Genomic DNA, 26,880 nt, shown 5'->3' with positions numbered 1-26,880 from the left:
ATAGTAGAGTTTGTCTAGAGCTTTTTAACATGAGAAGGGAAAGCTATGAATAGTCTTTTCAGGACTGTTTATCCAATTTTCGCCCATGTCTCCAAAAAGTTGCATAAACCTTAATGGTCACACCCTTGTAAAGTGTCTTGATAGAGAGATTGCAATAACTAAAAAAAAAAAAAAAATCTGTCTCTGAGTTAAGGGGATCTCTACTCTAAAGATATGATGACTTTCCCAGAATAATGGATTCATGAGAACAATTAGTCCTAAAATTCATGAAGACAGCCAAAACAAGTGTTGTGCAGAGCTTAGAGCTTGATCAGTCATCAAAGATGTTGGGATCATCCACTGTATCAAAGGCCATTGTGACCAGTCCTCTTGAGTTTTATCTTGCACTGGACTTTAATAATCCTGGAAGAAAGAGGGAGGCTGATAATTTTAAGCAAATGCACCTCACTTAAAACTAAATCTCAAGAAAGATGACCCTTGATAACTTCCTTTTGTATATCATCTTCTTCATTGAGTTTATATGTTCTTCAAAGAGACTACCTTTCCTTTTCTTATTTGTATCCCTAATACTTAGCCTTTGCCTGCTACAAAGTAGGTTCTTAATCAATATTTATTGTATTGTTTTGGAGAGTAGTTTGGAACTATGCTCAAAAAGTTATCAAACTGTGCATACCCTTTGATCCAGCAGTGTTACTACTGGGATTATATCCCAAAGAGATTATAAAGAAGGGAAAGGGACCTGTATGTGCACGAATGTTTGTGGCAGCCCTTTTTGTAGTGGCTAAAAACTGGAAAGTGAATGGATGTCCATCAGTTGGAGAATGGCTGAATAAATTGTGGTATATGAATATTATGGAATATTACTGTTCTGTAAGAAATGACCAACAGGATGATTTCAGAAAGGCCTGGAGAGACTTACACGAACTGATGCTGAGTGAAATGAGCAGGACCAGGAGATCATTATATACTTCAACAACAATACTATATGATGACCAGTTCTGATGGACCAGGCCATCCTCAGCAACGAGATCAACCAAATCATTTCTAATGGAGCAGTAATGAACTGAACTAGCTATGCCTAGCAAAAGAACTCTGGGAGATGACTAAAAACCATTACATTGAATTCCCAATCTCTATATTTATGCACACCTGCATTTTTGATTTCCTTCACAAGCTAATTGTACAATATTTCAGAGTCTGATTCTTTTTGTACAGCAAAATAACATTTTGATCATGTATACTTATTGTGTATCTAATTTATATTTTAATATATTTAACATCTACTGGTCATCTTGCCATCTAGGGGAGGGGGTGGGGGGATAAGAGGTGAAAAATTGGAACAAGAGGTTTGGCAATTGTTAATGCTGTAAAGTTACCCATGTATATATCCTGTAAATAAAAGGCTATTAAATAAAAAAAAAATTATTGTATTGTTTTAGTTTTTATTGTAATCTATGCATTTAATTGTACTGTACTAAGTAAGAAGATATGTTAAGATGATATTGTAAAAAATCATGACATTCTAATTAGTTACATTTCTAGTGTTAGTGTCTGTGGAAATATTGGGGAAATGACCTATAGAAAAATAGTAAAGAGGGGGAATCAGAAGGATTTGACTTCATAGGTTCTAATTGAAGTTAGGAGGAATATATATTAAGGCACTAAATTCCATATGAAACATATTAAATTTGAGGGACTAGCATAGCAAATATGCTATAGATAGTTGAACATATAGGTACAGGTTTCAAAGCCAAACAAAAACTTGTAACTAATTAAAATGGAAGTGATAGTCATAAGAATAAATGCAGTTTCCAAGGAAGAGATAATTTATATATGAGGAGCAAGGAGCTCTCTCAATTGATGCAGCCATACTTGTGAAATCTCAAATAATAGTTTTGGAAGGAGGCATGAAATGAGTAGAAGATGACTCAAAGAATCTAGAAAAAATGAAAGGAAAGTAATAATTCTTAATTCAGAGAAAATTGGTGCTTCTTAATTATTTTCTTTGAATAAGGGAAAGATGTCTGGACTTGCAGACAGCTAGCATTGAAAACTTATTTCATTGCAAACAAATGTACACACACAAATCTTCATTTCTTTGATCATCTATTTTCTTCTGTATAAGTAGTGGACTTGATTCATTGAAATATATTGCTCCTTTTCTTTTTAAACCGATGCTTTTTCAAATCTTATCTTAAGCTGAACTTAAGAAGAAAGGGCATACCAAACAGACAGGAGGCAGTTAATATTATTTTTTGTAGAAGGTGAATGAAATGAAAAGGCTAAAAGACTGTTTGATATGATATGACAGAAACCCAATGGCAAGGAGTTAAAACATAAATAGTGAGGAAATAAAAGCATTATTTATACATTATTTATTTATTTTTAAATAATAGCTTTTTATTTTCTAAATATATGCAGAGAGTTTTCAACATTCACCCCTACAAAATCTTGTATTCCAAATTTTTCTCCCTTCCTTTCCTCCACCATCTCTCCTAGACAATAAATAATTCAATATATGTTAAAGATTTGCAACTCCTCTTTACATATTTCCACATTTATTATGCCATACAAGAAAAATCAGAACAAAAAGGAAAAATGAGAAAGAAAAAAAGCAAGCAATAAAAAAGAAAAAAAGTGAAAATACTATGTTGTGATACACATTCAGTCCCCACACTTCTCTTTCTGGACACAGATGCCTCTCTCTATCACAAGTGTATTGGAATGGGCCTGAATTATCTCATTGTTGAAAAGAATCATGTCCATGAGAATTGATTATTATATAATCTTCTTGTTAATGTATAAAATGTTCTCCTGCTTCTATTCACTTCACCCAGCATCAGTTCATATAAGTTTCTTCAGACCTTTCTGAAATCATCCTACTGATTGTTTCTTGTAGAACAATAATTCTCCAACTGATGAACATTCAGTCAGTTTGCAGTTCCTTGCCATTACAAAAGAGGTTACTACAAGCATTTTCCACATATGGGTCCCTTTACCTTTTTTGTGGTCTCTTTAGGATACAGGTTCTATAGAGTCACTATTGACTCGATCAAAGGATATTCACACTTTGATAACTCTTTGGGCACAGTTCCAAATTGCTCTCCCGAATATTGGAACATTTCACAACTCCACCAATAATGTTCTAGTGTCCCAGTTTTCCCATGTTCCATCCAACATTTATGATTATCTTTTCCTGTCATCTTAACCAATCTGAGAGGTGTATAATGGTATCTTAGAGTTGTCTTGATTTTCATTTCTCTGATCAATAGTGATTTAGAGCATTTTTTCATATGAGAAATGGTTTTAATTTCTTCATCTGAAAATTGTCTATTCATATCCTTTGACCATTTATCAATTGGAGAATGGATTATATTCTTATAAATTTTACTTAATTCTCTCTATATATTAGACATAAAACCTTTATCAGAATACTTGTATGTAAAATATTTTTCACAGTTTATTGCTTCCCTTCTAATCTTGTCTACATTGGTTTTATGTGCACAATTTTTTTTAACTTAATATAATCAGAATTATGCATTTTGCATTCCATAATATACTGTAGTTTTCTTTGGCCATAAATTCTTTTCTTCTTCACAGGTATAAGAGGAAGACTTTCCTTTTTCCTTCTAATTATAGTATCAGTCTTTATGTCTAAATCATGAATCCATTTTGACCTTATTTGGTGTAGAGTATTAGATGTTGGCCTAAGCCTAGTTTCTGCCATACTATTTTCTAATTTTCCCAGCAATTTTTGCAAATAATTCTTATCCCAGTTCTTATCCCAGAAGCTGGAGTCTTTAGGTTTAGCAAACACTAGATTAATATAATCATTTACTACTGTGTCTTGTGAGCCTAAATTATTCCACTGATCAACTATTTTATTTCTTAGCCAATACTAAATTCTTCTGACAATTGCTGCTTTATAATATAGTTTCAGGTCTGGTACAGCTGGTCACCTTCATGATGCAAAAAATATTTAAATAAAATATTAGCAAAGAGGCTACAACAACTTATCAACTGGATAATACATTATCACCAAGTGGAATTTACAACCAAGAATGCAGGAATGATACAATATCAGGAAAGATATTGTCATAATCAACCATATCAATAAAAAACCCAGCAAAAATTATATGATAATCTCAATAGATGCGGAAAAAGTTTTTGATGAAATGCAGCTTCCATTCCTATTAAAATCAGTCATAAGCATAAAGATAAAGGGAGGTTTCCCTAAAGCAGTAAGCAATATTTAATAATAAACAAACAGCAAAAATTATTTGCAGTGGAGAGAAATTAGAGGTATTCCTAATAAAATCAGGGGTGAAACAAGAATGCTCATTATCACCACTATTATTTAATATTGTAGTAGAAATGTTGGCATTAGCAATAAGAAAAGAAAAAATTAGAGGAATTAAAATAGGCAATAGGAAGATTAAACTATCACTCTTTGCAGATGATATGATGATATACTTAGAGAATCCTAGAAAGTAATGCAAAAATCTACTTGAAAAAATTAACAGTTTTAGCAAAGTTGCAGGATATAAATTCATACAAATCATCATCATTTCTAAATATTACTGATAAACCCCATCAGCAAGAAATAGAAAGAGAAATTCCATTAAAAATAACTGTAGATAAACATAAAATATTTGGGTGTCTATCTGGCAAGACAAACTCAAGAACTATATTAACAGAATTACAAAATACTTCTCCCACAAATAAAGTCAGATCTAAACAACTGGAAAGAAATCAATTGCATAAAGGTAGGCTTATCTAATATAATAAAAATGCCAACTCTAGCTAACTTGGTTTACCAATCAAATGACCAAAAAAATAATTTTATTGAACTAGAAAAAATAATAGCAAAAGTTATCTGGAAAGACAAAAGGTCAGGAATATCAGGGGAATTACTTGGAAAAAAATAAAGGATAGTGGCCAGATCTTAAACTACAATGTAAAGTAGCATTCATCAAAAACATTTGGTACTGGCTAAGAAATAGGATAGTGGATCACTGGAATAGGTTAGATACACATGACACAATAATAAATTACTATAGTAATCTAGTAAGTGAACTACATACTAAATATGTAAACCACAAACACTGGGAAAAGAACTCATCATTTCACAAAATTTCTGGGAAAACTGAAAAATAATATATGAAAATTTAACATAGATCTATATCTTACATCCCATACCAAAATAAGTCCAAATGGGTACATTAGTTGGGCATAAAGGTTGAGACCACAAGTAAGTTAGGAGAGCAAAGAATAATTTACTTGTCAGATCTTTGGAGAAGGGAGAAAATTACAAACAATCAAAGAACTAAAGAACATTATGAAATGCATAATGGACAACTCTGATTACATGAAATTAAAAAGGTTTTGCATAAAAAAACTAACAGGATTAAAAGGGAAATACAAAGCCTGGAAAAATTTTTTTACAGCCAGTGTTACTGACAAGGTCTCATTTCTAAAATATATAACGAACTATGTCAAATTTATAACACATGTCATTTCCCAATTGATAAGTATTCAAATAATATGAACAATTTTCAGATGGAGTAATTAAATCCATATAGTCATTATTAAAACCTAAAATTATATGGAAATTAAAGCCAAATTTGCATTTGGAAATGCAAATTAAAACAACTTAGAGATACCGCCTCATACCTCTCAGATTGGCTAAGATGATTGGAAAAGACAATGATAAAATTTGAAGGGGGTGTGCTAAAACTGGGACATAATGCATTTTTGGTGGAGGTATGAAATGACCCAACCATTCTGGAAAAAAGTTTGGAACTATACCCAAAGGACTATGAAACTGTCCTTACTCTTTGGCCCTTCAATGTTATTAGTGAGTCTGTATCCCAAGAGAATCATAAAGGAGAAAAATGATCCAATTGTGCAAAAATATTAGTAGCAGTCTTTTTTATAGTAACAAAGAACTGGAAAATGAGTAGATGCCCATTAGTTGGGAAATGGCTAAATAAATTGTGATATATGAAGGTAATGGAATATTACTCTTTTTTTTTTTTTTTATTTAATAGCCTTTTATTTACAGGTTATATGTATGGGTAACTTTACAGCATTGACAATTGCCAAACCTCTTGTTCCAATTTTTCCTCTCTTACCCCCTACCTTCTCCCCCAGATGTCAGGATGACCACTAGATGTTAAATATATTAAAATATAAATTAGATACACAATAAGTATACATGACCAAACCATTATTTTGCTGTACAAATAGAATCAGACTCTGAAATATTGTAAAATTAGCTTGTGAAGGAAATCAAAAATGCAGGTGGACAAAAATATAGGGTTTGAGAATTCAATGTAATGGTTTTTAGTCATCTCCCAGAGTTCTTTCTCTGGGCGTAGCTGGTTCAGTTCATTACTGCTCCACTGGAAATGATTTGGTTGATCTCATTGCTGAGGGTGGCCAGGTCCATCAGAACTGCACATCATCTAGTATTGTTGTTGAAGTATATAATGATCTCTTGACCCTGCTCATTTCACTCAGCATCAGTTCATGTAAGTCTCTCCAGGCCTTTCTGAAATCATCCTGTTGGTCATCTCTTACAGAACAATAATATTCCATAATATTCATATACCACAATTTATTCAGCCATTCTCCAACTGATGGGCATCCACTCAGTTTCCAGTTTCTAGCCACTACAAAAAGGGCTGCCACAAACATTCGTGCACATGCAGGTCCCTTTCCCTTCTTTATGATCTCTTTGGGATATAAGCCCAGTAATAACACTGCTGGATCAAAGGGTATGCACAGTTTGATAATTTTTTGAGCATAGTTCCAAATTGCTCTCCAGAATGGTTGGATGTATTCACAGTTCCACCAACAATGTATTAGTGTCCCTGTTTTCCCACATCCCCTCCAACATTGCACATTATCTTTCCCTGTCATTCTAGCCAATCTGACAGGTGTGTAGTGGTATCTCAGAGTTGTCTTAATTTGCATTTCTCTGATTAATAATGACTTGGAGCATCTTTTCATATGGTTAGAAATAGTTTCAATTTCTTCATCTGAGAATTGTCTGTTCATATCCTTTATCCATTTATCAATTGGAGAATGGCTTGATGGAATATTACTCTTTAAAAAAAAAAATGATCAGTAAACTGATTTTAGAAAGTCCTGAAAAGATTTACATTAATTGATGCTGTGTGAAGCAAGTAGAATCAGGAATACTTTGTACAGCAAGATTTTGCAGTGATCAATTGTGAAACACTTGGTTCTTCTCAGTGTTTCAGTAATCCAATGCAACCCCAATAAAATTTGGATAGAAAATGTCATCTGCATCCAGGAAGTAAACTATGGAAACTGAATGTAAACCAACACATACTATTATGTTCCCTTTTTTTTCTCTCTTTTTTCCCTCTCTAATGGTTTTCCCTTTTTTCTGATTTCTCTCTCCAAGCATGATTCATTAAAAAATGTGAATTGTAAAAGTCAAAATGCACATATAACCAAAAATAATATAAAACAATTAATTTTTTTAAAAGAATGGACTGGAGAACACATAAAATGCAAACAATTATCAAGGAAATTAGGTATCCAAAGAGGAAAAGGTGGAAAAAAAAAAAGGGCTTACAGAAATGGAGGATGGGGAAATCAAGCAAAGGATAGAGGGCATAATGGGAGCCACTTGCTAGTGGCTGCTAGTGCAATAACTGATCAGCAGAATAGATCCCTTCATGTGAGAGGATGATAACAATATAAGGAGACTGAGAGGCAGTTGCATTCTCTGACCTTTCTCCTCTTCTCTCTTGCCTCCAACTTATCTCATTCCCAATTCACAAGCAACATCTGCATCAGATTAGGGGCTTCCCCACTTAGGCTAGTCCTTAACAAGAGTGAGGAGTCAAAGACACAAAATATTTAATAAATAAATTAATAAATTAATAAATTCCATATACAATAACCTAATAGACTGGAATAAAGAGAAATGGAAAAGAAGATAAATGAAATCATACTGGAAGGGAAAATAGAAATCACATTGTGAGAAGCTGCTTTTTAAAAATGTTACTCTATTTACTTAATATTTTCTCCCAATTACATTTAAAATACTTTTTTAATTCGTTTTTTAAAACTTTTGAGTTCTAGATTTTCTCTCCTATTCCCATCCCCAGTCCTCATTAAGAAATCACATGTGGATGATGGAATGAATCTGTCTCTGTATCTCTGCTGGCTGTTATATACTCTATTATAAATTACATCATCATAGGCGTGAACCTTGTGGAACTAGATTAAGTACTAAGCACATGAACTGAACTAGAGAACTATTAAGCACCCTGATAAACTAAATAACCATTGTCTTTATCAATTCCACTGAGTTAACACCTTGTAAGAATCCTTGTTTCAGAGTCCTGGCCCATAACATAGCAGAATAATTTTTTTATTGTATGTCCATTCTTAGAGGATATTACTTCATTATTAGTTTTTAAATTTCTGTTAAAAACAGTAGAAACAGAAAGCATCAACATCATTAGTGAGGGTGAAATGATAAAGAAATTCTAAGAAGAATATGACAAAACCTTCTAAATTAAGCTAATCTATACATTGATACTTGGAACCAATAGGACAGTGAGAAAAAATAAATGAGGTCAGGATGATCAATATATGTATACTTGATAGAAAGCCTGATTATTTCAATGGTATGCTTGAATTATTAAAGGAAAGCTAAAAAGATCTCTGCAATATTTGGTGGCTTTCCATAGCGAATTTTGGGAAGAAATGAATGAAAGATATATAGAATGGAATGGCATAATAGGTAATAATTTGAATCATTGGAGATAACTTAAAAATCCTTGTTATAAAAATCCATTTGAGTATTTGAGTAGTCAGTGTCACATTCTGCACATTAACTTTTTTGGAGGGGTCAAGTATATAATTTTCAAGGATTTGATCTGATCCTCTGCCTTTTATTATTGTGATAACATTGATGCTGGAGATGTTTTTTAGTCCCCCAGTGCCACTCGAAATTTAAAATAGAGAAGAAAAAGGAATCAATGTATTCCAAGGTTTAAGCATATGTAGGAAGGGATAGAATTCAATTTACCATACATATTTTTATTTTTAACCTATATACAGTTGCTATATTCATATATCTCTGTACATGATTGTAATTTAATCCCAAAGTTGATGAGAATAGTATAGATCTTCCATAAATATATATTACATCAATAATTTTTGTTCTATAATTTTTATGGGAGCAAAATATTTATTATTTTGTAATATTTCAATTTTACCAGTGTTTTTTAATCCAGGATTATGTAAATCTCTAGATATCTTGCAGTGAATAATAAAGGTAACACAATAACTCAGAAATACTTTTTGTGTGAATCAATCTATTATTTGATTTTCCTCTGGAAGAGAAGCAATAGTTTCAGAGTGCTTCTTCCATGGTATGAAAGAATATGGCATTGCATGGGAGAAAAATCTCATAGATAAAGTATGAAGTTCACCCAATAAAACACCAGAGGTTTCACAGGGTTACTGAGGACTAGCCATGATGACCACAAAGTGAGGTCTTGATAAGCAAATTTATTTTATATAATTTCTTCTCCTGTTGGTCTTGTAGCACTTTACTTTAGCAACTTACTATTTTGTACAATTGAGAACTAAGTTTCTCTTAATTAACTATAATTTCTAAAATTATATCAGAATTAGCTTGCCTAAAAAGAAAGCTGTTGTAATTTTTAGGTCTAAATAAATTTTGTGATTTAAGTGATAATCTCTTCTTTGTACCTTTAATTCTTTAACTCTTGCTACTTTCATGATAAATTATTTATTATAATTAATACCCCAAATTATAATAAATTAATGGAAATCTATAATAAAAGAAAATTCAAATAGAATATCATTTATAATATATTGCTTTGTAACTGAAAGCTTACAAATTTAACCAATAAGGAGAAATATAAAATTTACTTAGGATTTAGTAATATTCTTATTAATTCAACATATTATCTCCTTACCTTATTCATAAATTTTTAAATTTACTTATACACAACAAAAGGCAAGATCAAAAGACATTCTGGAATGCATGAACTACAAAATATGCTTCAAATCATTTTATTTGTAAGTTATTTTTGCTCTTAGTCAAAAAAAATTCAGGTATGTGCATGATTGATAATCCTTTGCATTCTTCCTTGTTTTTGCATCTCTGTTTGCTTCCCCCGCTATCCTGGTTTTTCTATTCCCTTGGAGTCCGCCACCATCCTTACCTCCCTAGGGAACACAAGACCCTCAGTTCCTGTCAATCACTCTGAATGCCCCAAAAGGATCTTGTTTATTTATATAGCTGTCCTGTACAAAACCAATCCCCTTCAGGCTATTCTCAATTTAGTATATGAAATAGTATCTTGAGAATACAAATATACATTCTAGATAAAATATTGTAACTTGAAAATTTGTCATATGCATAATATCATAGGAACCAAATATTGAAACTATTCAGTTCAATGTATATCCAGTGAAATAAATAGACACATCATATAATGTTGTTAAGTACAATTCTGGTAAACAGTTAATTACATGAAATATTTTGACATTTAAAATTAATACTACGTGATTTCATTTGTAAGTCATTTCATGCAAATTATTTCAGTATACTTATTCAATAATTAAACTTAATATTGTTCCTCAATTTTTAAAAAAAGAATGAACTAAAATTTTGTAGAAGCTTTGTCTAAAACACACAAACTTCATTCTATTTATAATATAAAAAAAATTTCAGGTATCCTCTTGAATATCTTAGTTGACAAATTAATTTTATAAAGTAATGGAAATCAAAATGCTTTAGCTAGCTATCTATTATCCTGCATTGTAATTGTCTTTCAAAGTTTAAAAATAGATTGAGTACTCCAGAGAGAAATCTAGTCTGACCAAGGATTGACTAAGTACTTACTATGTGCTAGAACCTACAGTGCTGATCACTGAAGATAAAAAGAAAGTAAGAAAAAAAAGTCATTGTACTTGCTTTAAAGAAACCTGCATTCTAATGGGGAGACAACATGAGAAAACCTATTTATGTACAAGATATGTATAATGTAAATGTAAGGTAATTTCAGGGGAAGACACCAATAGAATTGGAAGGAGGATATTCCAGATGTGAAGAATACCTGATTAGAAAGACATGGAGATAGTATACTGATTATTGGGTGCAAGGAGCAAGTAAACTCCTTTACTGGATTGTAAAATGTGGGAGTAAAGTAAAAGTATGAAGGGAGGAAGGTGATAAGTTTTTAAAATCCTAAATGCCAAACATAGTAATTTATATTTGATTACATTTTATTATATAAAAGTAATAGGGCACCACTGGAGTGTTTTGAGTAGACAAAGTGAAAATGGTTATATGGTAGGACCTTCACTTTAGGAAAATCATGTTGGTAGGTGAGTATAGGATAGATTGTAATAATTTTCTCAGAAATTTTAACCATGAAAAGGAAAAAAAATATATATGATATATGTAGTAAGAAGGATTCATTGAATTGGGATTTTTGTTGTTTCTGTTTGTTCTTAACAATGGAGGAGGCATGGATTTGTTTGCAGGCATTCAGGAATTGGGCTAGCTCATAGAAAGTAATTTAAAAGGAATATTAGAGATTATTGATGCTAAAGAACATAATGTTATCAGAGAAGATATAAAAGAAGGGGATGAAGGGTGCATTTTGAGTTATTTTAACTAGTCAAAGAGAAGGACTACTTCTTCATATGAGACAGATATGAAAGAAGAATATGACTATATAAAAAGGGAAATGACTATTGTGAGAGGATAAAAAGGAGAGAAGAAATAAATCTCTGGGAATGGCTTTAATGTTTTTATTGAAGTGCAGGTTCCTTAGGAATTTCCACAAGATGGTTGAGAAGGATAAGATATTTGGGATAGTTGTTGTGGAATAAAAGTTACCAATTGGGATTATAAAAAAAAAAAAATGTCATAGATCTAGTCAGAAATTTCTTGATATTGTCCAGCTTCATGGGAATAATCCAAAGTTGAAATTTGTCAGAGGAGCAAAGAACTTCAGAGTAAAGGAGAGTGTAGAGTTGAAATATGTTTGCTAATTTTTTATTTGTTTATATAGTAATCAAAAACTCTGTTTGATAAGATCTTCTAAGAATATTGTTCTAAAAGATATACACAGGCATATCAAATATATACTCAATGAATTACTATTTTTGGGACAGTTCCATAATATTTATCTATTGCAGAGGTAGATTTAATTTACTAAGTGCTAATTTTTATAAGAATCAGCTTCTCCTTGATTAGGAATCCTAAAGGTATAGCCAATTTCATTTGCATATATTAAAATCTTCAGGCACGTTTCAACTAACATTCCCCTAGGAAAGTGTATTATCAAGACAAAGAAAGAAATGATGTTAAAAAACATCCCTGTTTCCTTTTTATCAGTAAGGTAAAATGAATAATCTTTTTCATGACTGGTCTTTTTTCTCTCAAATAATATTATCCCAATTTGTTTTAAGGTTAACTTTAGTTTTTACAATTGCCAGAAGTAAAATATATTGAATTATGCCCAATTCCATTCTTTCTTTTACAAGATGACTAATACGGAAATGTTTTGTATGCCTCTGTTCATATGACATATTTGCAATTGCTTGCCTTCTCAGGGCAGGTGTATGGGAAGGGAGGAAGGAAGACAATTTTGAAATCAAAGCTTTAGAAGTAAATGTAAAAATTGTTTTTGCATGTAATCATGGGAAAACAAAATAATAAACCAATTCAAAAAGAAAAAGAAAAAAAAAAAGTCATGTATCCAATTTTTCCCCCAGAGAGTCAATCATTAAATATGTACCACCACACTTCTGCACTTGCAGAATTTTCATCCTATTGACCTTGTTTGTGGCAAACCATGTTCATTTCCACAAAAGAGTGGGGAAGTAAAATAGATCTTTAATGAAGGAGGAAAAAAGTAATAAAATTTAATAATACAGTATTATGGATCTCTGAACTTTATTTTAATGGCAATTTAACTGCAGTCAGATTTTTCCAACCTAGTTATACTTCTAAGAATTCAAATTAAATAATTACAAAATCCCTGAACCTGAAAATAAAAAGTAGGACATATCCCCAGTAGCAATCCCAACAGAAAAGTTTATGGAATGGTACATGCTAAAGGAATTGGGGGGAAAATTAATTCTTTTAAAAGAAAATTAGAGTTATTTGATTGAGATTTTTCAAGATGAACAAACACCCCTCCAATATTTTTTTCAATAGAATCAGAAAAGGGAACCTGTCATTGATTTTTCTAGAAAAAAAATGAAATAATAAAAACAACCACATGCCAAAAGTGACAGAGTATTATTGATTGGGAAATGTCTGTTTTCCTCTATGACTCATTTGGAAATTGGGTCATTTTCTCATTTAGTTACAGCAAAATTCCATTAAATATTGGTTTTATATGTCATTTCTAAGAGTTTAAAGAAAAGAAAAAAAGGTAAGAACATTTTTCTCCATGTAATATCTGGGGTCAAAATGACTATTTCAAACTCCATTGACTATAATAGCTATTCACATTTCTATAGTATTTTTAGGTTTATAAAATAAGTGTCTTCTAATATCCTATGATGTAGGTAATTCAGATTATACTCATTTTATAAGTCAGAAAACTGAGGTAAAGAGATATTAACTCACTTGTCAAAAGTCACGCATCTAGTAACACTCAAAATATGAAATTAGGATTTCTATCTTATCATTTCAAATCTGGAACTTTTCTAGTCATGGTGGTATTATTTGATGAATCACCTTAATGTAATGTACCTTATAAGTTCTGAATAAGGAACAATGATGATTAAACCAGGAAAATAACAGATATTTTGTCTTTAGACTTAAGAACTGGTTAGAGTCGAGTAGAGAATAACTGCAATTTTCTGAGAAACATCATGGTGCAATGAACAGAAAGTAGGTTATTTCCCATCTTGCCTCTGATAGATACTAGCTTTGCAAACCTTGGTAAATTAAATAACAGTGAAACAGTGCTGTAGGTGCTTCTTTCAGACTATTAGTGCTGGGAAAGATGCTATGATTATCTCTGAACTCCCTGTATCAAGAAAGGGAAGAAATGATACCAGATACCTAAATCTAAATATCTGAAGGATAGTCCTGTGAAAGAGAGACAAGAGTTATTATTTGTTTTTAGAGGACTGAACCAAGAGCAATTAGTGGGAATTCCACAGAGGCAAAGTAAAACTTGTGATAATAGGGATTGGTTTTGTATATGTATTAAACAAGATGATTGCTGAAGTTCTGATTTTTTTTAATTGAGTGAAACAGTACTTTAATGTGTGAACTATATTTTACATATATTGCCTTTGAGAGAGATACTACATGTATTATTAGCTCCAAAAAGAAGCAGAAAAATGAGTTGTCAAATGTATATGGTCACAAAGCTAAAAATCTATAAAAAGTGAGATTTAAAGTTCTGACTCTTAAGTTTTGCTACCTCTTGAACAAGCAACAATAACTTATATTGTGGGTTGAACTTAGATATTTGCTGAAGTACATTCCAATTCTCAAATTCTATGATTCTCTTTTAGGCAATCTGATTCTCCTTTCCTCTTTATTCAGATGCATGCAAACTAACAATCTTTACAAGATCTGAGCTCAGGAAAGAAACCAGAGATCAATATATAGATAAATAAGTCATCTACCTAAGATGAGAATTTAACCCATGGATCTGACATGATCACCAAAGGAGAATAGAGTAAAAATGAGAACTCCCAGAACAGGTATATAAATTATTCAGAAGAACATAAAAGTATACAACACATTCCCCCCCAAAAAGCACGCAAGGATGTTGAGGGAAAACACATAGGTTCTCTTATTCTTTTCTTCCTCCTCCAACTCATACATCAATATAGAATTGCACTTGTTATGAATGATTAACAGCTGTTGAATGATTAGTTAATGGTTAACATAAAGTAAACATCTGTAATATAACAATGACTTTCTCTGGTTGGTATTCTCTGTGTTTCTAAATAAGAAGATATAAATAGATAGATAGATAGATAGATAGATTATTATTATTATCATTACTGCACATTTTCCCAATATTTGTGAACTTCTGCTAAAGTTAGTTTTTTTTTTTCTCTTAATTTTCAGACACAATCCATCTTCGTGTTCCTGAATCCTCCCCAGTTGGCACAGCCATTGGCAGTGTAAAAGCAACAGATGCTGACACTGGAAAAAATGCTGAAATAGAATATAGAATTATTGACGGAGATGGAACTGATATGTTTGACATCATAACTCAGAAGGACACCCAGGAAGGCATCCTTACTGTGAGAAAGGTGCACATATTCAATATCAATCAAGTGTCTGATAGTTTAAGGGAGTAGGACATAAAATTCATTCAATGCCTATGGAAGCTTTATGAATCCAAAGGGCTTAAATGAGAATAGGTCATTTTGATGTTAAATTCAATTCATGCGTGGCACAATTCAGGAAAAACAGAGTCAATGGGGTCTTTTAAAAATAGTTTTGATCCAAGGATATACTCATGAAATAAAAAAACTAAAATATTTTATAAAGTAGTATAAATAATTGGGTCCCCTTCTATTTTCATGCTATTGGTTCATACAAAATAGATTTGTGATAGACACACAGTGACACAGTGGATAAAATACTGGACATGGAATTGGGAAGGTTTATCGTCTTGAGTTTGAATCTGTTCTCAGACAATTACTAGATGTATAATGTGGAGCAAAATCACTTAACCCTGTTTGTCTCACTTTCTTTATCTATAAAATGAGCTGAAGAAGAAAATGGCAAACTACTCAGTACTTTTGCCAAGAAAACCCCAAATGGGTTCACAAAGAATCAGACACAATTGAAAATGCCTAAACTGATATTATTTTTTCCTTAAGTGAATATAACTAATTGAATAAAGATAAGAATGCAGTATCATAACTAAGGGAATCTTAAGGAAATAGAACACATTTCTTAATGTATGAAATAATAATTAGTAATAACATTAAATTAATAGCAAAAATTGAAGAAAAATGTAATTATTTTAATTTCTTATGTGATATGGATTAAATGTTTTAGTCACTGTGATCTTCAAGTCCATAAAGATGTTATCAAATGCCTTGCAAACAATGAACACTTAATAAATGTTGATTGAATTTAAATTAAATTGAACCCATTTAAACTGAATCAGGCCTATAGCTAGCTTCAAACTAAGATGATACAAAGGGAAATGTCTTCTTGAATAGAGTATTAAGTATTACTCTGAATCAGCACTCTTCTAGTATTCAAAAATGCATTTTTAATAAGTCAAAGAAAAGATCTGGTCAAAAACTGTGAGAACAGAAGTATGGGTATATCAAAGAGAGAGGGAATACAATCTAATGAAATCAACACTGATTCAAGTGTAACTCTGGGTAGGCCTTTCGATTTACTGGATACAATTAATTAGCTATTATTGTTACTTGTAATAGCCAAAGAATGTCAAAATGAAAGTTACCCTTTTTATTTCAAAAAATTCTCTAATTATGGTATGACCTTTAAAAATATTATTTTAAAAATACTTTCTGGAAATATTACATGTTGTTTACATGATATGTCACAAAATGCCTTAGCCTTTTCAAATTGAACACAACTATGGAAGTATTTTTAAAATTCAATTATAGATTTTATATTTAAAATATAATTTCACTCATAACAAATAGTCTTATTATTAAATAAGAAAAATCACAATTTTTGGTGTTTTCTACTCCCATGTGAGATTTATTTAACAAATGCAGAGATCTTATTTAAAATGTATTGAACTAAAAGTTGATGATGATTTTCCTCAATGACTTTATAAAGTTCATTATTGATATGTTTTCTTTCTTTTTCATTCATTCATTCATTCTTTTTTTTTAATAAAGATTTCATATTTCACAACCCATCAGGGAACTTCCTGATAAAATGGCTGAATTTATAGAATTTTTTTTTTTTATTTTAAACTAAAGCAAAGGATATTCACTTCATTCCTACGGTGTGTGTGTGTGTGTGTGTGTGTGTGTCTGTGTGTGTGTGTGTGTGTGTGTATGCTCACAGAGAGAACCAAAAAGTAAAATAGACATAGAAAAGGATGACCAAAAGTATGTATTAAAATAGACAAATTAAGGGTATTATATTTCAAATTATTTGTTCAAACCTAAAGAGTTAAAGACTAGACTCATTTAGAAATTTTTTTCTTTAAACGTAGAATTAAGATGAGTAAAATCTACTCAGGATATGTACACTGATTGATATGTACACTATAATGAATGTGTACATTGAAAACAAGATCATACATTTTAGTAGACAAAGATCTATACAAAATCTGTTTTAATTACTCTATTCAATTAAAATAAAATGCCCTGTTTACACAGAAAAATCCATACTAAAAATTATATTAAGAATTTTAGAGAATATTATAAATTTCATCATAGTCATTGTCTTTTGTTATTTCCATTGGGATGTTTTCGAAGTAATATGGATGGATAGAAAAACTGTTGCTCTTTGAAATAGAGTAGAAAATCTCCTGAGAATCTCTACTCAATCATTTTTATCACAGCAAAAGTGAATCTTCATCTTTTTTTCAGTGGACTTGGATTTACAGAGGTAAAAATAATAAAATCTTCCATCTTTGTATATTTTGTCATTGACAATTCTTTACTACCCAATGCTCCTAGAGTTAGCCTCTCATAATAAAATTAGGGTTTTTTTTTAAGTAGAGATAATACACTTAACTCATTCCTATAATAAAAATTAACAAGAAATGGGTATTAAATATTGTCTCTTTTTCTTGATCATGTTTTTCTTTTCTAAGAAATGCCAGTAGAAGAAAGACTAACCTATATTTACTTTTAAGTACTGTTAATGTCATTGGTTCTAGACAGTACCCTAAAATGTAGGATCTTCATTATCATAAGAATCCAAGAGTTATATTAATTAGAAGACTTTTGGTTTTGATATGATAAAAGAAAAGTTTTCATTATGTGGACTCAATACATCCTGAAATTTTGAAGACTCTTAAATTTTCTCTTTAGTACAACCCTCCTAAAATACTTAAAAATTCACTTATAAATTATTTTATGGAAAATGACTTTAATGAAAATCTCTCTTCTGGAGTGTTCTTCCTGTTGTCTGTTAGGAAAGATCCCTCACCTTATCTTCTTCTGAAGGTGGATCCTAAATGACCTGATAATCTTAATCTAAAAGCCATCATCAGTAATTCTCCTTAGACAATCAAGACTAAGATTTAGTAGGAAGAAAGCTAGAAATTAAGTTCCTAGAGTAGTAAAATCCTCCTTCACTTCAAATATTTAAGCAAAGTTTAAATAGACTGCCTAGTCATCAAAAAAAGAGGCATGTCTTTAAACTGACCCCTGGATTACTCTAGTTTGCTTCTACTGACTACCCAAAGAATTTAAACAAATTCTCTCTCCCTCCCTCCCTTTCTCTTTTTCTCCCTCTTTTCCTCCCTCTGCCTTTCACTCTCTTTCTTAACCCCAATTGCCTCAGTAAAATAAATAAATAAATAATCAACTAAATACTATTAAAAAGTGCTCCAAGAAAAGAAAGGAGGGAGGAAGAAAGAAAAAAAGAAAGAAAATGTGGATAAAAGCTAAATGTGTCATTTCATTGTTAGAATGTTTAGATGAAGAAACTCCCATTACGAACCTAATTTGTCATAACCTATAACCGATTTTTGTTTTAAAGGGTTGCCCAGAATATTGAGAGATTTATACTAGATATCAATTGATACAGTGCATTTAAAAAAAATCTTTTTATATAATTTCTCCTATTTAAATGAACTTTTAAATGGAAAAACACATGGAGCTATTTTAATTTTAATTTGAAATATATTTTAATCAATTTTCTTTGCCTATAGATTAAAAATGGGTTTCATGAATTAACACAGCTTGATATTGTAAGCTATTCTTAAATTCAGGTTTTTGTAGTATATTAAGTAAATTTGTCATATAGCTAATAGATTATAGAAGCAAGACTTGAACTGAGTTCTCCCTGGTTCTGTGTTTGGCTCACTGTCCACTATACCATGCTGACTGTATATAAAAATTAGGGAAAGAAAATAAATAAAAATAAAGTTACTTTTAAAAATTTTGGATCTTGTGTAAATGTTAAATGAACCTACTTCAATGAAAGATTATATTTCCCATTCAGAAAAGAATTCAGTCCAAATACATTACACAAGATCCAAAATTTAAAAAAAAAAATCAACTTTATTTTTATTTTTAAATATAAATTAAGCTTATTAATTCTTTATGTAATAACTTTTATAACTATGATACAAGTAAATGCATATTAACTGAACGTATTTATTCAGTTTCAGGAATCAATAAATATTTTCAATGCAAACTTAATCCTATGCATGGATTTAAAAATCATCATTTGATTAAGAGGAAGAGGATAAATATTTCTTTTTCTCTGCTCTCCACAGCCTCTTGACTATGAAAGCAGAAGACTTTACACTCTGAAAGTTGAGGCAGAAAACACTCATGTGGATCCACGTTTCTATTACCTTGGACCTTTTAAAGATACTACCATTGTGAAAATATCTGTAGAAGATGTGGATGAGCCCCCTGTTTTCAGTAGATCTTCTTACCTATTTGAAGTCCATGAAGATATTGAAGTGGGTACTATCATTGGTACTGTGATGGCAAGAGATCCAGATTCTGCTTCTAGCCCCATTAGGTAATTACATCATATTTTGAATTCTCACCTAAAGTTTTTGGTATTATTGATGAACATTCTGATATTCTACTAAACAAGTTTCATATAATATATAATCTCTTGGAAGAAATGCCTAGTCCATGTTAGAGCAAAAAGAGGAAAACAAGTAGATCCCTACTTTATTTTTTTTTAAAAAGCAAAAAAAAAAAAAAATTAATTAAATTTTATTCGAATTTAATAGAACTCTAACACTTTTAAGGACACCAATATTAATTAATGGTTGATAATAAAGTATAATATGAAGAAAACAAATAGTAGATTTTCAGATATTCAGAGATTCAGCCTCAGAATTAGGAAAACCTAACTATAAGCCCTATAGCTGATACACACTAGATGTGTGACCCAGAGCAAGTTAATTAAATTTTCAGTGTAATAGGCAACTTTCTAAGATTAAAAGTTGGAAATATCTACATTATATGTACAAATATCTACAATATAAATATCTACATTTATAAAGGGAATTTTCTCACCTAGATTTTCTTGCACCAATGAAATTCCAAATTAAGGCCAGATTAAATAACAGCAAAGAGTAACTGTGCAAAGAAGTAGAAAGATCATGAAATTGGAAAACTACTATTAATCATAGCACCTGTGATTCATCCTGAACCATAACTATGTATGGTTTTAGCACTGACTTACTGTGTGACCCCAGGCAATAAATTTAACTTCTCTGGGGTTTAGTTTCCTCATCTGTAAAATGAGAGGTTTGGTATAAAGATTGATTTCTGAGATTTTTTCTTAGTCTAAAATAAAATTCTTGACAGATCTAGCAAAACAGTGAAAAACGTCCTACTTAATTCCCCCAAGTGTGTATTTGGCTGCTATTTGAGATATTTCCTTATAGACACAGAAAATTGTACAAAATTCTATTTGCTATGGAAATCAAAAATCATGTGGAACATTGATGATTTCAATAAATAAATAAATATATATATAATGTTAGAATTACTGTTATTTTGCTAGGACACCACTTATTTGTTGTCCATGTCAAGGCATCTAATTAGATCTCCTTTGTGTTTCATTTAATTTTTTTTAATTTTTATTTAGGGATGCAGGTAGGAGGGGTTGAGAGTAATATTAACAATCATCACACGTTTAAGTCCCAGTGTGTAGCAATCTAGTTTGACACTGTGTTAATACCCTGTCCCCTAAAAGAAATGAGAAATTTATAAAAAAACAAAAACAAAAATAAAAAACAAAACTTGGTTTAATTACTGAAAGAGCAAAACTAATGTTGTTTTCCCTCTGCTGTTTATAATTTTAAAACAACTTCTAGCAAAAAAAAAAAATGCAAATTTAAAATCGGTCACTTTGAATGCAACCTGTGTGCAGTCTTGGCTTCATTCTTGACAATGACTTATACAATTGATGGATTAAGGCAAAGAATTGATCAAGCTGATTATTTTAATTGATCAGTTGCTTTCATCAAAATACTAAATTTTTGGTTTCCCATGTTCTGCTATTTTTTCTTTATATGAGGACCATAATATCTAGTACTTTTACATCTTTCAATGTTTCATTAAATTTTAATTGTACAAGGTGTCCTCTTTACCCATATAAGTTTATTAATGATTTAAAGAGGTTAAGTGAGAGTTGCTATGATTGAAAACATGAGCATTTGTGTCCAACCTAGTCATGAGACTCTCTGAACTTTACTTGGCACACATATGTGTGTGTGTGTGTGTGTGTGTATGTGTGTGTGTGTGTGTGTGTGTGTATGTATGTATGTATTTATAATTGATATTACCAGGCTCATATTTTAAACTGCTCCTATTTGGTATGGATTTTCCAGAGCTCATAACCCAGAGAGATAATGTGTTTTGTTCTTATTGATCAAATTTAAATTATTGGTGTCATATAAACATACTTCAGTAGATCTGTGATCTTTTATATGTGGTTATTTTCTTCATCAGTACTCTCACTTATGCCTTCTCAAACTGTGTAATTCTTTTTGATGTCTTTCATATGTCTTCCAAACTAGATTCAACTAACGTAATGTAGACTTTTTTCTATAAACATATACATATATGTATTTATATATGGGTATATTTATGTACTTCTATATGTATGTATATGTGTTATACAATTCATTAGTACTAGTGAAACTCTTACTATTTCTGGTTCTTATCACAACTCCTCCTTTTCTAAAAATCCATGTGTTTTTCCATTCCTTGTGTGTTGGTCATCATTGGAAATGTGATGCAATCTTGCTGAATCCATAAAGAATAAATACCACTATCTTCCTTTGAATTAACTACAACTTTTATTCCTAAGAGATTTTGAGGCTGTAAGATTTGCAACCCTAGGACATCATCAGAAAACATATATACTGAAAAGATGGGTCTTTGAACCAAAGAATGATTTAAAGTCATTGAAAGCATTGGATAATATTTTTTAATTCAAACTACCTATGGTCATATATAAATGAACCATAATTTTTTTTAATAAATCTTAATAAATACATTTTCAGGTTAAGGTTAAAATTGTAGTTGATGTACTTCCTTTATATATAAAAACCGGGATGATGTATAATATGTACTCTAGTTCTGGTTTTTCAAGGCCACTATTCACAATAATGACAAAATTTCTTAAAGCAACCCAAGGAGCTGATAATGTAATTATCATTATATCATTTTACAGATGAGAAATCAGACCTTCAGAGAGATAAAATGATCTGCCAACAGATGCACAAGATAATGTATCTAAGCTAAAAGTAGAAACTGTGTCCAAAATTTTAAATCGAGAAATTTTTCCATTATGCTATCACATGCTTTTTTTTAACAGTATTTTTTCTTATTTTTGGTTTGATTACACTGCCACCAGGTGGACAGAAGTGCATACACTATGGCCTTGAAGACTATACATATTAGTAATTATTTTTAAAAAATATAATTTCCTCTTCTGGCTAATTCTATCTTTACTATAAAAACAGAACTCTTTGTCAATAAGATGTGCAATTAAAAGGACGTTTATTTTACAGAACATTTCTATGATTCCATTAATATAAGGAATGACCCATGAACTTAACCCATCTTTCTAAAGTAGGTGAGACTTCCCTTTATAGATTACAGTATTGGACATCTGCACAGAAGGGATAGACACTGGGAATGGTAAATATGAAATAAAGAGGGAAAGCATATGAAAGACAATTTCCTTAATGGAACTCACAAATATGCAGTAAAAAGGGAGCACCCCATGAGATTCAGGCATAACCTTAGCTGCAGGCTAAATACTGAAAGAAAGTTATGACCCTTAAAAGAATCATTTAGCTGTTTGGAGGAGAAGTGGGGTTGAGGATAGTGGAGATAGGGGAGATACCACATGGCATAAAGGAAGAGAAAGAGGAAAGATACCCCAAAGTAGAGTGCAATGGTAGGCTGACTCAAAGGAACATAGCAGCAAAGCCATAATTTTTTTTACTGGGAAAATTTAGCCTCCTTTCTAGTTTGTTTGTTTGTTTGTTTAGCCTACTTTCTAGTTTCCAGTTTTACTAGAAAAATTTAATCTTGACATAACTTAGATTTTTGACTGGATTATCTTTAGAGGGTGGGACCAAGGAACTAAACTGATTTATACCAGCTTGCCTCAGGGATCAATTCTTCTACTAACCACACCTAACATGGAAAACTTCTTTATTGAACACATGTCATTTGACTTATTGAAATAAAATTGACTTTCTTAGTCTCAGAAATTACTACACAAATATTGATTATGCACTTTGGCTATATACTGATTGAGAAACTGTTAAATCTAATTTGTTCTATGCAGAAAAATAATTGCCTTTTTGGGTGATAATGGTTTGATAGTAAATAAAAGAATCTAAATAAGCATCAAAGAAACTAAAAATCTCAGCTTTGCTAGTATTCTTGCTTTAAAATACCAATTATGCCAAGGATATTTTAAAATGACTCCATGGAATAACACTTCTCCATGATAATGATATTCTGTAGGTTTTTAAATTTGTGCTTTCAAAATAAATAAATCCTGTGCCTTAAAGTTTGCTGACATTTTTCAAGTATTGAATGAAGAGGATTAAACACACACACAGTTCTATCATCTTTGTTTAACTAGAACAAAAAGCTTTCACTACAAAACACACATCATCACATTATTCATCTTCAGCTGTTTTATCATTGTTCTTTAACTGAAGGTCATTAAGAATTCAGCATAGAGTGCAGATTTACTGAAGCGAAAGAATGGTTCAAAAAAAAAGCCAAATGCAGATACTGCCTACTATTTTACTTGGAAGAAGCACAATGGTCATTTCTATAAGAAATAAGAAATATTATATTTGTCAAGATTTAAGAGAATATAGATATAGGACTTTATTTTGTTCTAATTGCTTAGAAAAACTTTTATTAACTTTAGTAAGCAAAGTACTAAATGAATTTGGCTAGGAATAAAGGATAGTTAAGACATAGTACTAGGCTTCCACCTTAAGAAACTTATAATCTAGTAGATAAAATATATACTAATACACATATAACTCCAGCTATACTTATTTAAAATTTTCAAGAATTCAGCAGAGGAGAGTGATCACTTCTGACTAATTCAATTGGGGAACATTTTTTGGAAGATGAAATTTTTTGTCTAAAACTAGAAGGGAAAACTGGATTTTGATAGGTAGAGAAGAAAAAGCAGACATTATAAGAAAGAAACAATAGGAGCAAAAGGGTAGAAGGTAGAAAGAGAAAATCTTTTTTTTAAAATGAGGTCCAGAAAATGCAGAATATCCCCAGTTTGTTTGAAAAATAGAATTTGTACAGAAAATCAATCATAATGGTAGCTGTAGCTTCATTTATGTGAGATTTTTCAGGTTATTCAGTCTATTTGGTCAAAATTGCAAAAATTTAACTGTATCAAAACTTTCAAAAAAACCAATAATTAAATATTAAAAGATATATAAACAGTATTTTGTCATCTTATTACCACAGTTTTTCTTAATATCTTCAATAACACATCACTCAATAGATGTCATTAGCAACCAGTTATAGCAAAAAAAAAAAAAATTCAAAAAGATGAGGTATTTCATATGACTCTTTTTTAAAGTGCAATATTTCTACAAGTATTTTTTTTTCTTTTGGACAGACAAATGGAAGCTTTTATACATTTATTTATGTATTTTCATTTAACAACAGCAAAAAACAAAAATTTGGGCAAGGTAAAAGTGTCTCCTAGGTACTTTAAGGACTAAAGATTGCATTTGATCTTCTAGTTTAAATGGATTTTTTTTCCTTGTGTATAAACTTTAAGTAGTTCAGGGAGATGTTTCTGAGCATTTGAAATTCAAACAACAACATCTGCAAGTTTATAGATAGCATAGTGATGCAAACCCAGGAACTGTTTAGATAGATTAAATGTATAGTGCCAATTAAACAGGTCAGAGGATAATATGAATTATTTTATTTACATAACCTTATGGATAAGCTAGTTTTTGATATACACTATCTTGACATGAAAATTAATTTACTATCAGCTTTCTGATTTTTTATCAGTATTTATTTTACAGAAACTTTGAAGCTTTGTTTTTGTTTTTTATAGTTTTTTACAACTTGATGTTATATATTTTTATTTTCTAGCTTCATAGTCATTGCATAATTTAGATTTTATCCTTCTCCTTAGCCAAATAAATCTATAATGATTAACATTTTGAAATCACTAAGTTGTTATTCATATCAAGACACAATATCATACCAGCAAAATTCCAGGCTTTTAACTGTTACTATGCTTTTCTAAATTGTTATACATTTGAGACAAGAATTTTGGTCATTATAGAACTATTCTCATGACCTGGTTTGACGAAATAAGATTTTGTTTCATCTCATACATCTAGTGAATTTCTACTATGTTGATGATGACATAAATATGTTAAATTACTCAAAGTATATTTCAAAACAGAAAATATCAAATGACCAAGGAATATAGTTTTTATTCATGTTGAAGTATATGATAACAAATCATATATGCGTGTATGTTATGTGTGTATATATATGTATACATGTATATTTTATGTAGATAATCCATCTATCTATCTATCTATCTATCTATCTAACTGTAATTTCCTGGTAGTGTATGCATAGCTATGAACTGTTATTTCTTTCTTCAAATCTTTTTTCTTTGCCTGTTATGCTCAGGTTTTCCTTGGATCGTCATACTGATCTTGACAGGATTTTTAATATACATTCTGGAAATGGATCAATTTATACATCAAAGCCACTTGATCGTGAAATATCTCAATGGCACAATCTTAGTGTTATAGCAGCTGAGATCAGTAAGACTACTTACTTATATGACTTTTATTGGGAGTGGGTGGTGGTTATAATGTTGAAGATTTCTTTCAGAAATGAATCAATGTGTGCTTTAAAGTAATTATGCATAAGAATATAAAAATTCACATATATGTGTATATATATATTTATATATGTTTTAAATATATATTCTGTACAGAATATATATATATATATATATATATATATATATATTCTGTATATGTGTGTATAAATGCAGTATAATGGATGATTCCTTAGATTTTATATTCCAAGTAAGCAAATTACAACAAAATGAATGTTAGATTTAGTGTCAAAATAATTAAATTCAAATTCAATTTAATTTGTTGATTAATCACCAATCACTCTGAACTACATTTTCTTCATCTGAAAAAAGGCCTTAGAAGACCCTTCTATCTGTGATATGTTTTTAAATGAATCTGTACTAACTTAAGATGATTTTCCCCCCTTAATAATCTTTTCCCCCACCCTACCTCCCATATTTTTCTAATAAGAGCTGTTTAGGGAAGATATTGTCCTTCCTTTCAAGGAGAGATAATAATGATCTAGAATAATGTGAAAAAAAATCAGGTCCTAGGAAGACAAGATTAAAGAATCACAATTGAATCAAAAATAAATTATCAAGGTCAAATTTTTAGGAAGGTAAAGGAAAAGTTTGAACAAAATAGTTGACCATAAAAAGAAAATGAGCTTCTTCCCAGACTTGGCTACTAAATTGTGTCTAAACTTCAGGCTAGTTTTAGATCAATTAAAATTGATTTAAACATCTCTTCTACGTCTTCCAAAATGGGGAGCAACATCACTGTCATGTCATAGCCAAATGGCTTC

At 30.7% G+C, this 26,880-nt stretch overlaps 1 protein-coding gene across 1 annotated transcript in view; it reads left to right on the top strand.

The window, feature by feature from the left end:
• CDH10 (cadherin 10) overlaps positions 1 to 26,880 on the top strand; it is a 287,440-nt gene that overhangs the window by 232,406 nt on the left and 28,154 nt on the right. Inside the window, exons 6-8 of the mRNA XM_003759643.2 lie at positions 15,140 to 15,327; positions 19,473 to 19,726; positions 25,900 to 26,036. Coding sequence (XP_003759691.1) covers positions 15,140 to 15,327; positions 19,473 to 19,726; positions 25,900 to 26,036 — 579 coding nt within the window. The remainder of the gene's footprint in view (positions 1 to 15,139; positions 15,328 to 19,472; positions 19,727 to 25,899; positions 26,037 to 26,880) is intronic.

This window comes from Sarcophilus harrisii, chromosome 1, assembly GCF_902635505.1.
Source record: "Sarcophilus harrisii chromosome 1, mSarHar1.11, whole genome shotgun sequence".
Classification (NCBI taxonomy): Eukaryota; Metazoa; Chordata; class Mammalia; order Dasyuromorphia; family Dasyuridae; genus Sarcophilus; species Sarcophilus harrisii.
This window is presented reverse-complemented; position numbering and strand designations above follow the sequence as displayed.